The sequence below is a fragment of the Hyaloscypha bicolor genome, assembly GCF_002865645.1.
Source record: "Hyaloscypha bicolor E unplaced genomic scaffold K444scaffold_182, whole genome shotgun sequence".
Lineage (NCBI taxonomy): Eukaryota > Fungi > Ascomycota > Leotiomycetes > Helotiales > Hyaloscyphaceae > Hyaloscypha > Hyaloscypha bicolor.
The window spans coordinates 5,420,959-5,435,022 of record NW_020194684.1 but is presented as its reverse complement, the minus strand read 5'-3'; the positions used below and the strand labels follow the sequence as shown (position 1 = coordinate 5,435,022).

The window sequence follows — 14,064 nt, the reverse complement described above, 5'->3', positions numbered from 1 at the left end:
AGTTGCGAGAGGCTGGCGTAGAAGAAGTGATAATGTGTGAAGGAACAGTTGCGAAGACCAGCAGAAAACGAGGACTTGCAGAAATGGACAGAACGGAAGTGATAATGTTTGAAGGACGGGTTGCGAAGACCGGCAGAAAATAAGCAATTATGAAAGATGGACAAAGAAGTGATTTCGAATGAAAGTGGAGTGCAAAGACGAGTGGAAAGCAGGGACTTATGAGAGAAATGGGCGAAAAGGGTGGTTATGTCCCAAAGCAATGTGCGAAAGATAAACTGGTACTGTCAAAGAAACATTGGAGTTATCGAAGCTGGCTGAAATGAAAGCTAATGGTCCAAGCTGGCCATAGAGTTGCAAAATGCACCTCAATTGAAGATTATGAGCTGTAAAGATGGCTGAAAATGAAAGCAAATATGCAAGCTTATTCAGGAGTAATCATGTCCAGCAAGATAGTCAAGTTCAATCCTGCTGGGTGCTTTTCAAGCAAAATTATTTTGTACCGAAGCAGAAGAAATTCGATGAGAGAATGCCAAACTAGGCGCAAGAACAGCCACTGCACCGATGGAGTATCAGGAATCGCAATGGATAGAGAAGGATGTACATTTGAGATATCATCTTCTGGTGAATCATCAGCATTTCTAGTCATGGTATCGGGCAATAAAAATCGACAGAGAAGCATGGGCCATAATCCCAACACCAACCATGCAGCCCAGCAAAAGCTAATTCCAACATTATACCATACCCAGACCTCACAGCTTTGTCTGCTCCACTATCTCCAATTGCCTTGACTCAACGACAACAATCCTTGGATACAATCCAGGTCTCCCTTCTTGCTCGGACTGACTTCACCGCGCATGAAGTGCTCTACCTCTGGTGGAACTACGCCTCCATTCTCCTGATCCTCAAACACTTCAGGTACAGCTTTTGTGGATTTCCGATTCCGATGTCTGCCACCTGGAAAGTCGACTGCGTGTGTGGGAACATTGAAGTTATCACCTAGGATGGCTCGCGGATTTTGTTGTTTACCTGCTTTGCAGGACGGTAGAGGTCGACGCCGAGGGTTGCCTCCATGCTCATATGGCATCCAATTCTCCTTATCCGAATCACCAGAAGGCGAGTGCATCAGGCCATCTTTGGCGTAGCCTGAGGGCTGGTGTGTTGGCTTCGAGGATATCTTGCCAGGATTTTGAAGTCTTGCAAGACTTGAAATTCCACGACCAAGCTTTGGTCTCTTGCCATGCTTGCTGGAATCGGGTTTGACTGACGGCGCGTTTCGTTTGTTGGCATTTTGTTTGAGGGCGGAGTTACTGGCAGAGCGTATCAGACTGATTGCCGCCAGAGCTGAGCCGTGTGATTCGTTCTCAGCCTGGGTGGTGAGTTCGTCCTGAGCCTCGGGGTCGCAACAGAACTCCCAAGAACGTGCATCTCTCGATCGGCCGGTAGGTAAACGAGGCTTAAATGGGGGAATCACACTGATGGCTGACGGAACCCGAGCGAATGGAAGTGCACTGTGACTCCGTTGGAGTCCTGGCATCTTCTGCAACATAGCTCCCGATGACGAGGTAGGACGAGCAGAAGATGGGCGGGGAGGGGATGGGCCAGTAATGAGTTCTGCCTTGCCATCTAGAGACAGTGACAGTCTCATCCGAGAAGATGGAGTAGCATTGCTTGACTCAAGTCGCTCAGGACATGAAGCAGGCTGGTTTGCATTGGATCTAAAACATATTAAGACTTCCGCTTGGAGAGGGAACAGATCACTTACAAAGGAGGGGTACAGAAAGCGGGCTGTTGAGATGATGCCGGGGTTGAGATCGAGTTATTGATAGAGCTCCAGCGGTTCGCAAGGTACCCTGGAGTAGACGAGAATGACTTGATCACACTTTCCGTGGTTGGGAGAGAGCTGCTTTCATTAACTGAGGTCGTAGATGAAACCTGACGCTTCAGAAGGGGTGGCAAGAAAGTAGGTCTATCCAACGTAACAGCTTCGACCTCCTCTTTCTTCGAGACTTTGAAGAGTTCCGCCGCTGGTTCTAGGAGTAAAACCTCCGCTTCGTCTTGGCCAATTCCGGTCTCCTCCTGGCTACCAATCATTTCCTGATGCAAGCTTGATTCGAAGTCCCCTCCTCCACTTTGACTGCTGCTGAATGCCATATTTGACGCGGGATCAGACGACAGTGCGGCCATACCTCTTAGTCCAAAAGCTGCGATCTCATGAGGTAGAAGTGGCCGTGATTTTCTTCGATTAATTTGTCTTCTGTTCTGGAACCATATCTGTAACCCATTAGCTACTGAAAGTACATTTTTATGAACGCGTCTGATTGCAAACCAGCCGCGTCTCAAATATATATTTCCTGACCTGGACTTCCTTCTCATTCAAAGACACCTTCTCGACTATTTCTGCACGCGCTGCCTTGTTCGGTTTGGGGTTTTGTTTATATTCGGCCTCGAGCATAGCTTGGTCTTGGGGGCTGGAAGATGAAAACGTTAGCAATGATCCCTAAAAGAATTCCAAAACTCCAGTTGCCCATATATGCATGAATTGGACAAGCCAAAGCTTGAATTGAGACGCGCCGACAGATATGAAAACTCCTCATACATACCTGGTCCTCTTCCGCTTCTGCTTGTTGTCTGCCCTTCCACCAAAATCGTCCGTGTTTTCTTCTCTCCCAACAGATTCTGTAGATTGATCCAAAGACGTGTCGAATTCACCCTCGCCCGAGCTCGAGTCTGCTCGTTGTCCCTCGGACACGGGTGCAGCCGAAGACGAGCGGGGTGGTAGATGTGAAGTCGCGTCACTCATTGTAGAGGATATTCATAGTATTCCAATGCTTTGAATGAAGTGTTTCAGTAGGGAATGATATCTCAAGGTAATTCGAATCTGTTTCGGAGTGTGCAATCCCAAAGAATGTTGTGATATGGAAATGGGCTTCGCGGGCGATCTTCGATCAAACCGCGTTGACGTGACCGCGATTCGCTTCGAGTTTCCCTGGCGCCACGCTTTTCCAGATCCAGCGCGAATATAATATTTATTCCGCAAACCATCGACACAGCAACACATATCTTGAAATCAAAATTTAAACCTTTGATTATTGAAAATCTGGGGAGTTCCAGACTTGCCAAAATTAAATGTTTTTTGACCTTGAAGTAGCATTTTTGTGGTCTCAAACTGGGTTAAAAATCATCACTTAGTGGTTTAGTTTGGCCGAGAGTTCAAGCAACATCTTTTGAGGATTCTAGAATCACCCAATCTTTTGGAGGCAAAAAGTTGTTCTATTTTATAAACGATACATGAGAAAGTTCAGGGGTTCAATATTTCAGGCTGCTATGAAGAACTGGTGCCATTTAATTGTGAATCCTTCAAAGGGAACATATCTATATCTTTGCTTATCCTAACCTAGTATTAAGATCTTTGTCCTTTGTGCTGGTCTAGAAATTGGCATGCCTCGTGTCCAATCTATCTTTCAGCATTAAGGACCCCGGAAACTTGGGCTTTTGTAACCTTTCCCTTCTACACATGCGACGCAGCGAACCAATGTTTTCACCAAACTGGGCTGGCGCACTCGTAATAGCAAGAGTAGAGCTGGAAACTGAAGGACTCATTGTTGATGGTAAGGCAACAAATAGCTCAGTGTGAGTTGCATTTGCCTGCCCTGAGCTTGAGTAATTTGAGGACACTCTCAAGTCTCCATCTGCAACGTCTAATCATAATAGAACTCTCCTGAACATCTGATTTCTGATTGATAATAGGGTTGCGTGCCCTACCTATTCGTGTGGTCAGTGATCAATCCTGGTATTTAATTTCCAGAAAGAACCAGTGGCAAGACCTACCTCATAGATTCGAGGAAAGAAAAGTTTCCAAACTTGCGGACCTCGCCATACTCCGTGCCGCTAACGACGAATTGCTAGCATCCAGCAGCTGCAAAGTCCTCCGTATGCGTATAGTTGACTACAAGTGAGACCGCTTGATCTCCAAACCTTCGGTAATGTCAGTATAAAGGAATTATACACCATTGGTGCTGTACTATCCGCACGGTATCTGAAAGGGTTGCATACCTATTGCAAATGTAATCTGCGTCACCGTAGTAAAGATGCACTCTGACGCTGTGGTTCAAAGGCATTTCGAGATCTTCTAAAAAAATTGGGGAACACAAAATCTCCAGTCTGTTGGAATGCATCTCCGTGGGAGGGAAGTCAGAAAATGCTCTTGCTTGAGTGGGGTCGAGACTTTGTGTATGAAACATTGTGAGACTTCGTGGGAGAAGGGGATACTACTTACAATAAACGTTATTGTCGGACTCGGCATAATTGAGATTTACGCCAAGAGCACTTTGAACCGATGGAGCACATGTCAGGCTGCAACAACTGCCAATTCCGTCATATCCAAAGTCGTGGCGTTGATTACAGGATGTCTACCTTGTGTTCCCGCAAAGGAGCTGCTCACAAATACTCCAGTCACTAAAATTAGTTAGCTCTGATTCCTCGGCACATTCGTGTGCCATGGAGACTTTCCACTTTATAGCTCAAGGGTGCCGGAGCTCTTGATAATTTGTTGCACGGGAGTTATGAAGTGCCATCGATCAAAGTTATCTATTCATAAACAGGCGTATAAAGGCTAGCGGCATAATTAGCAGCAGCCATGGCAAAGATTCTGCTCTACCTGCCTGCACTTGCAGATTATATGACAAATGGATCAAGGTGTGTAAGGACGATGTAAAAACCCCCATCTTAGACCAGTTGTATCGAGGAGCAAGAAAAATGATAAGAATCTGATGTCAACGAGCCATTCATAAATAATGACCTCACCTGCAGAATGGCTGGACCTGGGAACACTTGGAAGGTCAAAACGTTGAGGGGGCGGTATACTTCTCCACCATGCCGTTATGAGGCTAGTATTTCCCCTCAGTATGTTATCAAGCATGGGTGTCACGTTAGGAACCATCATACAGAAGCCGATGTTGCGGCAATGTGAGATCAGCTGGAGTTAAAGAAACCGATCCTCTTCGCATCTCATATGTGCAGAGTCCCGTCGTTATGCATCAGGAAACCGCGGTCAAGGGAAAGTTTTTTTTAGCAAACAACGATCCTGCAAGATAGAAGATATACAAGGGGGAAATGCTCTGATTGGAACAATTACACCTCTTTAATCAAGCGGCAACGTTGCTTCACCGGTAGCCTGCAATGTGATATTGATGAGCGAGGAGTCTATTCGGCTAACACTTGCTACCAAGGCTCACAGAGGGAGAATTGCCTCCGAGAAACAAGGGATATGTTTGAGTCTCAGAATTTAGCTGTCTTGGGGATATTAATCGTACAGGGAAGACCGACTTCGGGTTGAATATTTGACCACAGCTTAGGGGGACGGGATAGGCTTCTAAACAGCTGCACTCGCTTGTTAGGTTGTTCGTCTTTGACGGTAATTCACCGTTCGGCATCCTTGATGTTGCTGAAGGCCGATGGCCAATTAAAGGAACTAATGGCTTTTTTCTTAGTCTAGCTACATGAGGCTGGAGATGGCAGCACGGTTGTGAAATTCTTGCCGCCACGAGATCTGTATTCATCGCTCGTAATAATCCCAATCCACCCTCTCACAAGCTCGCTGCTCGCATGAGATTTATCCATGCCGTGACGAAAAGAGGGAGTCGCTGTCCATCTTCCTCTATCCGTGAGACCAACTGACACAATGCAAATATCGCCGGAAAAAAGAACGATCTAAAATGCTCCTAACAAGTGGTCGCCGAAACCTCGAAATGACGCTCGTGCGGATTTAGAGATCGGCATCATCCTCGTCTGGGAGTGGCATTTGTGCGGCATCTTGCATTTCCTTCTGGTATTGCTCCAACAGGGCTTGGTCGACAGTGGCGGTGGGAGGGGCAAGAGCTGGAGCAGCGACGAATTCCTGGGCTTGTTAGTCATGGCCAGATGGATATCAAATGGTTTACTAACCAAAGTTGGGTTGCCAACGAGTTTGCGTGCCAACCACAGGAAAGGCTTCTCGAAGTTGTAGTTGGACTTGGCGGAGATGTCGTAGTATTGAAGGTTCTTCTTTCGATGGAAAGTAATGGTCTTGGCCTTTACCTTTCTCTCCTTGACATCAACCTTGTTTCCGGTGAGGACGATGGGGATATTCTCGCAGACACGGACCAAATCACCTAGAGGGAGTTAGCAAATGCAGATTTCAGATCCAGGGGAATTACGCACGGTGCCAGTTGGGGACGTTCTTGTATGTGATACGGGATGTGACGTCGAACATGATGATACCGCACTGGCCGTTGATATAGTATCCATCACGAAGACCTCCGAACTTCTCTTGTCCTGCGGTATCCCAGACATCGAATTGGATGTTGCCCAAGTTCTGCAGATGTGTTAGTCACATTCACCTGTCGTTGAGAGCTTGGATCGGCATACCGTGCTGAATCCCAAAGGATGAACCTCAACACCAAGAGTGGCAATGTACTTCTTCTCAAACTCTCCAGTCAAATGACGCTTGACGAATGTGGTCTATCGAGCTGTTAGTGATGGATCAGTATTCGACATGCGCCACCAGTATTGGAATGAAGGCGATGGCATCTCCCCCAGTAATACCAGCAGCAGCACGTCCACGAGTTCGACCCAACATACCTTTCCGGTTCCTCCATCACCGACAAGGACAAGCTTGAAGGTAGGAACTGCGGATGCGCCTTCAGCCATGTTGTTTATTGTAATCGGAAGTTGATGGTGAGGTAAACAGAGCCGAGTCGAATCAAGGCTGCGATAAAGCTTGTTAGCAAAAGTAAAAGGAACAGACGACGTCGCCGATATGTCGATGAGGATCAGGATGGGTTGGCGTAGGAGTGCCGTACCTTTATCGCGGTGTTTCGTTTGTAGACGTGGAGGAGTATGATTTCTCCAGAAGCTGCGGCGGATGTTTTGATGGAAGGCGGTAAGAAGCTAAAATTTCGCTAACCCGAAAGAGAGCACGTGACCGATCGCCAGCCCAATCTCGCCACCGGTCGAGCAGTGGATTCGACTCCAGTTGTATTCAAAGGATTCACGTTTACATCAAGCCTGACTCATAGATTCCAAAGCCTGTCTCGCATTGCGAGTAGACAGAAAAAGCGAAACTCACTTTCAATTTTCCAAGCCTACGTTGGACATTTCGCAGTTCTTTGGGAAGGAGGGACTAAGCAATTTAGAAATTGATAGTTCCCAAAATTCGAAGCAGTAAACTTTAAAAGTGCTTGAGCTCAAGGACACATTTGTGGACAAGTATCTAAAATATTCCAACTTGACTTGGGACAATCAGTTCCGCTGTTTCTGTCCACCATGAGGCCTGTTCACTGTTTGGGACCATCAAAAATATTGGCAGAATGCGGGCTTATTGTTCCCTCTACCTGTATCTATTGCTCAACCAGAGCATTTTCTTGGACCCGAACGCCTTCCATGCAACACACCATCGCTCTAGAAATACCCAAAGATCTCACAAGGCGCTATCAATGCCACAACTCATCGATCCTTCAAAGTGGCAGAATATGGCAACCAAGGAGACCCCTGCCACCCCAATCTCGACGTGGCGTAAGAGTCAGTTGTAACTCCTGTCTCCGTTGACCACCACTCGTAGGTCGAGAAACCTTCACAAGAACGTTCCGCTACAAGGCATCAGTATTTGACCTATTCTCGAAAAGGCAATGTGCTTACCCCTTCATTACCCTGCACACACTCTCCCACCCTCTTCAGACCATCGTGATTTGTGTGATTAACATATCCAAAATTCCGGATCTCATCTCCAGCCTTCAAGCCAGCAGATTCGGCAGGACTTCCTGTTACCACGCTGTTAACCTTCGCAAACGGGGGTCCTGAGGGTTGAGGAGCTTGTGATGACGATGATGCTATGTCGGTACTTGCTGGGCCGCCGGTTGCGATGGGCTCGTCCTGCGCTCCCTCCTTTGCCAACCTCGCAAAATGTTCGTGAAGGTGTTTTTCGATAACGGTCATGAGGGCTTTGTGGTCATTTCTTAGGTATATGATCCGGGACCTCGTTGTTCGAACTGGACCTTTGTTAGCAGCAGATCTGGAATACAAGATCCAGGGCCACATACTCTGCGCGACATCGAGGTCTGCTCGAGGGAATCCATCCGGGGTGATGAGTCTTGTATTCATATCGACGCCATGCTGCTTACGATAAGTACTTAGATATCTCTCGCAGATGTGCTCCCTACCGATTCCAGCACACTGCCCAAAGCTCTGAGCTCGGCTTCGATATTGTCCTTCTTGGCTTGAAGCTGTGGAAAGGTCAAACCACTTGTCTGCATTCCATTCGTGACCACAGGCCCTGAAGTCGGTCCTGACGGAACCGTAGGTGCGTGTAGATTCTCCATTCTTTGCGGTAATCCCATGTCTTGAGGCACAAGATCTGAAGAGGTCTGCGACGATTTCCAGTTGTGTTCGCAGCCTTGTATCTGCAGGCTGCGGGAGGACGCGTTGCGGGGTTGATGACTACTATAGATTCACGTGACCATAAAACAACACCTACCACCGTACCGGTACATCAATGCACCAGATGGCTTTCCACTCTTGCACAACAATTTCGTACTCCATTCACTTTGATTTCAGCTTTTCAGGATACCTGCCTCATTTTCTCGTTGCTCATTTGTTTAAGACTGTTACGCTTCTGTTTCCTAAAATGATTTGGCGGGAGCGTACTCCTAACTACCTCTCATTTTTGGAGCCATGCATGAGCTCTGGACATTCCTGAACTCCGTGTGAGTTCAGCTTGACTGATTAGAGATATAGAATAAATGGTTATCAATATGAAATTCCATTCTCTTAGGCCACCCAGAAAGAGCACCTTCCATTCTTGGATGGCTTCAGCACCTTGCACCGTTCCTTCCTCCTCGTTAGCACTTATTATGACTTAGTCGCTTCCTTCTCAAGCTTCCTTTCTTTTTGAATCTCCCAATCTTGGTCTCTACAATCCCATTCTTCCATTGCTTAGCATTATTCGATGCTGTAATCAGTCTCGCTCATTTGAAGAGCCGAGACATCTTGGACGTTTGGATCACTTTGTATCACATTTTCTTTTGGTTGCTTGCTTCCACATCATGGCTCTGTCCGATACCACCCCTCACCGTGATTTTGGAACTTCAACCCCTACTTGTTCGCATCGAAACTCCCTGCACATTCCCCGAAAGACAAGCTGGGGGACCCCGATTCCTCCTCCATCAAGTCAAAGGGACCCAACCGACCCAGCGAAGGAAGACTTTGACGATGTCGACCTTAATACAAACGAGAAAGCATCCACGAGCAGCGACAAGTATGAAGGATGGAATACTTTGGATAACATAACAGCTTTAGGGTTGTCATTCAATGCGGAGGACTCGCAAGATGTTGGTACCCCAAATCGGGAACGATTCTCCTTGGACGAGGCTTTCGTCAACCGATCTTTGCCATTGGAAGGAGAACGGCCATTCAACAAGTGGATGAGAAACCTACAAAGGCGAGGAACACAGAGGCGGAAGACCGTGAGCTGTGATATGGGCGGCACAATGCTTGACCCTGAGCTGTTTGACCCTTCAGGCACCCAGAAAAGATCTGCTCACAAAAAATCTTCCTCCGGATCTTCGTTTGGCTTTGTCACAGCTGTGAAGAGCGCAAGCATTAGTCTTGCCAGCTTCAGTGTTGCCCCACGTTCTAGGAGAACCGGCGTCTCTTCTCGGCAGCAAAGAACAGATCGTAGCAGCAAGGCCTCGAACGTTGGACGTCTCTCGGAGGACAGTTCATACATTGCCCGAGGCATTGTCATTGATCAAGCAGTCACCAATCGACTGTTACAACGCCGTAGAGTGCTCGAAGAGATCATCAGCACAGAGGAAAGCTACTTAGCTGATGTCAGGTTTCTCATGAATGTAAGAAAATCTATACTCTCTCTCTCGACATTCCTGACCTTTGCCAGGTTTATGTGACCCTCATGGCATCCATTCCCACTCTTTCATTGAACCTTCGAGCTTCGATCAACCGCAATCTCAATGAAATTGTTGAGCTTCACGAAGAGCTGCTTGGGGACCTCCACCGTGTTGTACCCCACTCTGAATACACGCAGCCAATTTCTGCCGAGTCAACATTGCCTGGGTCACCAAACGGTCACCACAGATGGCGAAGCCTTGACGCAGTCCCTGAACACAAGAGTGGTACTTGGCTTCAGAAGATTCCCGGAATGACTGCAGAGCCCAAGGTGGCCGCCGAAGTTGCAAGGGTCTTTGGCAAAAAGGTATGACTTCATGCGCACCAACACAATATTGGTGCATGACCTTATGAAATCCGGTGTAGATGAATCTTTTCTTTGTTTACGAAGAATACGGTGCCAAATACGAACTCATGATCAAAGACGTAGCTTCCACCTATCGAACCATGCCTCAATGGGAAATGTATCAGAAAGGACTTGAAGCACTGGCATCGTCACTGGCTTCTATCAACAGCCAACATGACAAGTCAAAGAAGGCCCTTACAATTGGCGATTTGTTGGTCAAGGCAAGTGTAACTTCTCTCAGATTGGACTACCCTCGCTGACCTCAGACAGCCAATTCAAAGAGTGTGCAGATATCCTCTTCTGTTCGCAGAGCTCTTGAGACAAACTCCAGTCTGTGACTGTCCTGATTCTCATACGGAAATCGAAAATGTTCTCATCAGACTCCGAGAAGCAACAAATGAGATTAATCGTGCAACGGACGACCCGCGTATGAAGGCTACAATCGAGAAATCTTGGCTCTTGCAAGACCGCTTGGGTTTCCCTAACATGGTACGTAAATCAGCTAAAAGTTATCCCACCCCATCAGCGTTCTGACTAGCATGCAGCCTGAAGCTCGCTCGAAGAGTTCCGTACGGGCACTCGGCCATATCCATCTTTGTGGTGTCCTCCATGTCTCATGGCAGACTCGAGACGGCGTAGATGGCCAGTATCTGATATGCCTCCTGTACCGCGACTTTCTCATTCTTGCATCAACCGCCAAGACCGAGCAGATATATACAATTCAAGCTTGCATTGGATTGTGTGAGGTTAGTGTCGAGGAGGTTGACAATGGCAGAGGTACGTCCCTTTCATTTCAGGACAGCTTTTTGAATGTGTTTCTCTTCCGAGCGACTTTCGTATTGGCTTCACTCATTGTGATGTTGAAATTTGACTTGAATGTAGGGCTGCAATGTCATACGGCGCCATTCTCTTGGAAGTTGGTATTCGAGTGTGATCACCAATTGTTCGAGGTCACAATGAGCGCTTGCTCACCGAAAGAGGAGCTTGAGTGGCGAAGCCGTCTAGCAGATCATTCTTCTAGACAGAGTCTTGACGCGGGAGAGCAAGCTTTATACACATCTCTATCATTGGCAATCAAGCCAATGGGTACCGTTTTTGGAAAGCCTGGTAAGTTGCTCCAAAATCTACCTTCTGCATTTAGAATATGGGAGGCCCAAAACTTGGACATCGACAACTAACGTTTAACAGGCACTGTCGCCAGAAGAATATCGATCCACAGAGCAACTACAGTAGGACCAATGTCAGGTCTCTGCCAAGTCATCATCAAAAACACAAATGCATTCAAGGAATCGGCATCATCCGCTTCAATCAACAGATCTCAGTCTCTTCTCACGACCAACCGCATCCCGGTCCTCGCTCCGTCACGTGCTGATCGCATCCGACTCGAAGCACTTCTAGCAGACGTGTGGACAAGGGAAATCCTGCCCTACCCTGGCATGACAGGTCGAGCTCGGAGTGAGCACCTCGTTCGCGCATCGGCCAGCTCTATGATGCGGAAGCTTAGTGTCGCGAGTATTGCTAGCAATTTCACAAAACGATCAGGCAGTATGGCTAGCCTGCACAAAACAGCAGAAGACGATGAGTCCAGCGAGACCGACTTACCAAAAGCCACTCCGGTCCGCACTGAAAACAATTCTAGCGAACCAAGTCAATGCAAGGACCTTGACGACCCGACGAGATCTCGATTGTCAGTCATACAGGACGAGAAGGAGAATATTCAACAGAGAGACTCCTTTGAGACGCCACGTGCCTTGAGTTCTGGAGCAAACGGCAGTCCCACAAGCAAGTTAAGGCGGCTGGCAACCTTGAAAGTCAAGACCAGCTGGGGCCCTGACGGGCAGCGAATGATCACTCCTCCGCTGCGAACTTCGAGTGCAAACAGTGTGAACCAATGTCGGGTAACTCCACTCTCGACAGTGACAGATCTGGGGACTGAAGAAAAGGAAAATATTCCGCAAGTTCAGTCTTCGCAGGCCGCCCCAGCATCACAGAAGCAGTGGAAGAAGTCAAAAGGAATGGGGATGAGCAGGAACGTGGTCGCTGAAGGGCTCCGAAATCTTTTTCGTTGAAGGTGTTGGCATTGAACTGGTTTGAGCGGCTCGGTAGATGGTTGTTGAAAAGTTGTATAGATTTTCGTTGGATTATCGTTAGTGAGCCACAAGCTGTGGCGACTTGCGCAAGTTTTTCGGGTTCGGTCCTCGAGTATATATTGTCTTGCAGGAGTGCAGTAACATCCAGATATTAATGCACGCACTACGCCGAAAGGAATTTGGTCCCACGTTGACGGCTTGAAGATAACATCACGTGAAGGAGCTGCCCCCTGATCACCGGCTGTCAGCCCTGGCAGCGTTCCAGAAGTGCTGGTGTGCCTTGCAGAAGGGCCGTCAACGGTCCCAAGATCTTGGGCCAGAGACACCAACTTCGAGGACCGATCCGTGGCCTCGATGCATCCCTCATGAGCCGCCAGGAATCCTGGAAGCTCGTTTATCTGGGGGAGTCCTTTCAGAAGAGCCATCCAATTTATTTCTCGAGCGCTTGCTGAAGTGAGACCTGCGTCGCGAAGCGCCCAGGCTTCAAGATCGATAAGATAAGATTTTGATGGAGCAGATGACCGGACAGGAGAGCGAGTGCTGATAGAGTTGAAGAGGATTGATTCACTGGATCCTGCATGGGCTTCCATGTGCAGAGAGAGCGAGTGCTGGGCGGGTTGAAGATTGAATCCCTTGGATGCCACATGGGCTTCCATGTGCAGATGGTGGGGATTCCACGATACGGACAGAAGAGCGAGTGATGGCCGAATTAAGGAGCATGGAATCCACTGCACTGCACATGGGCTTCCTTGTGCATAAGGTGGTATTCTTCAAGAGAGGTGGCAGCAGCTACCTGTCAATTGGGTCAACCCGAGAGCGAGGATATATTAGGCGTGACCCCAAAATATCTCTGTTGAAGACTGCCAGCCGGTTGGAAAGAGAAGTACTCGTGACAAATCGTGCCAATGGTTGAATTATGCATTGTCGTCCGTGCTCGGCGCCTGCAGGGTGCCCGGGCTCGAGGCTTCCTGCACATGTCGACATCTATTTGTCGTGCGCCAATGAGGAGCTTCAGGCAGCCGCTCAAGGCTGACAGAGTCCCCGAAAATAGATTGCTCAACTCCGCACTTTGAAAAACGTAGCCGTGAACGATCGTGACCGCTGCACAGATGTCACATCGTCACAATCAGCCATCGATGCTGTGATAAGTGATTGTGGCAAGTGGGCAAGTTGGCGGGTTGGCAGGTTGATGACGGAAGTTGCGCATCCGTTCAAAAGCTCAGTGTTGCCCGCACTTCACCGTCACATTGTGCGGCACGCAGCACGCAGTGAAGGTTGAGATGAGAGAATATGCCCTCTGCACACACGGCTCGAGTCTCCTCTTTCTAATCGCGGCACTGGCGGTGCAAGACTTGGGCTCTGTGGTCGTGCTGAACCTGAATCATCTGATGGCAGGCTCCTACACGCCATCTGGTCGTGGCCGGTTTGACGTTTTGATTCCCAGCATCGAAAACAACGGTCGCATTGCCGTGGCCCGTGGCAGTGTTCTGAAGCAAAAGACGAGAGGAAACGGCCGCCATCAGGAAGGATCTGGTAAGCGGGTGTTCGGTTGCCGGGGGGGCAATGGGCGCATAGAATTATCTCATCTTCTCCGACAATCGTGGTTTGGGAGTGTCGAGATCAAACTGTCCAGTGTCTTGGACCGCGTCTCAACCCCCTCGCCTTTTTATCAGATGGCAGCGCTGGCAGCGG

The 14,064-nt window shown here is 48.3% G+C and overlaps 4 protein-coding genes across 4 annotated transcripts; 1 reads left to right on the top strand and 3 right to left on the bottom strand.

Moving 5' to 3' along the window:
* Positions 1–583: 583 nt before the first annotated feature.
* On the bottom strand, positions 584–2,907 carry K444DRAFT_602714 (uncharacterized protein). Its single transcript, XM_024878739.1, has 4 exons — positions 2,601–2,907; positions 2,357–2,468; positions 1,763–2,271; positions 584–1,715 (listed from the first exon to the last, which is right to left on the bottom strand). Exons 1-4 carry the CDS (start codon positions 2,798–2,800, stop codon positions 770–772), a joined length of 1,767 nt encoding a protein of 588 aa, XP_024728924.1. The 5' UTR covers positions 2,801–2,907; the 3' UTR covers positions 584–769.
* A 2,492-nt stretch (positions 2,908–5,399) lies between these two features.
* K444DRAFT_621146 (ras-domain-containing protein) lies at positions 5,400–6,893 on the bottom strand. Its single transcript, XM_024881836.1, has 6 exons — positions 6,840–6,893; positions 6,619–6,745; positions 6,406–6,498; positions 6,199–6,352; positions 5,944–6,149; positions 5,400–5,896 (listed from the first exon to the last, which is right to left on the bottom strand). Exons 2-6 carry the CDS (start codon positions 6,685–6,687, stop codon positions 5,765–5,767), a joined length of 654 nt encoding a protein of 217 aa, XP_024728923.1. The 5' UTR covers positions 6,688–6,745; positions 6,840–6,893; the 3' UTR covers positions 5,400–5,764.
* A 323-nt stretch (positions 6,894–7,216) lies between these two features.
* On the bottom strand, positions 7,217–8,426 carry K444DRAFT_621145 (26S proteasome non-ATPase-like protein regulatory subunit 9). Its single transcript, XM_024881835.1, has 4 exons — positions 8,196–8,426; positions 8,076–8,148; positions 7,675–8,024; positions 7,217–7,625 (listed from the first exon to the last, which is right to left on the bottom strand). The coding sequence occupies exons 1-4, from the start codon at positions 8,370–8,372 to the stop codon at positions 7,494–7,496; spliced, it is 732 nt and encodes a 243-aa protein (XP_024728922.1). The 5' UTR covers positions 8,373–8,426; the 3' UTR covers positions 7,217–7,493.
* Positions 8,427–9,077: 651 nt separating this feature from the next.
* On the top strand, positions 9,078–12,351 carry K444DRAFT_647939 (Dbl homology domain-containing protein; the record flags this gene model as incomplete). Its single annotated transcript, XM_024885406.1, has 8 exons — positions 9,078–9,105; positions 9,298–9,881; positions 9,929–10,243; positions 10,303–10,509; positions 10,553–10,771; positions 10,828–11,059; positions 11,165–11,389; positions 11,471–12,351. The coding sequence occupies 8 exons, from the start codon at positions 9,078–9,080 to the stop codon at positions 12,349–12,351; spliced, it is 2,691 nt and encodes an 896-aa protein (XP_024728921.1).
* Positions 12,352–14,064: the final 1,713 nt, after the last annotated feature.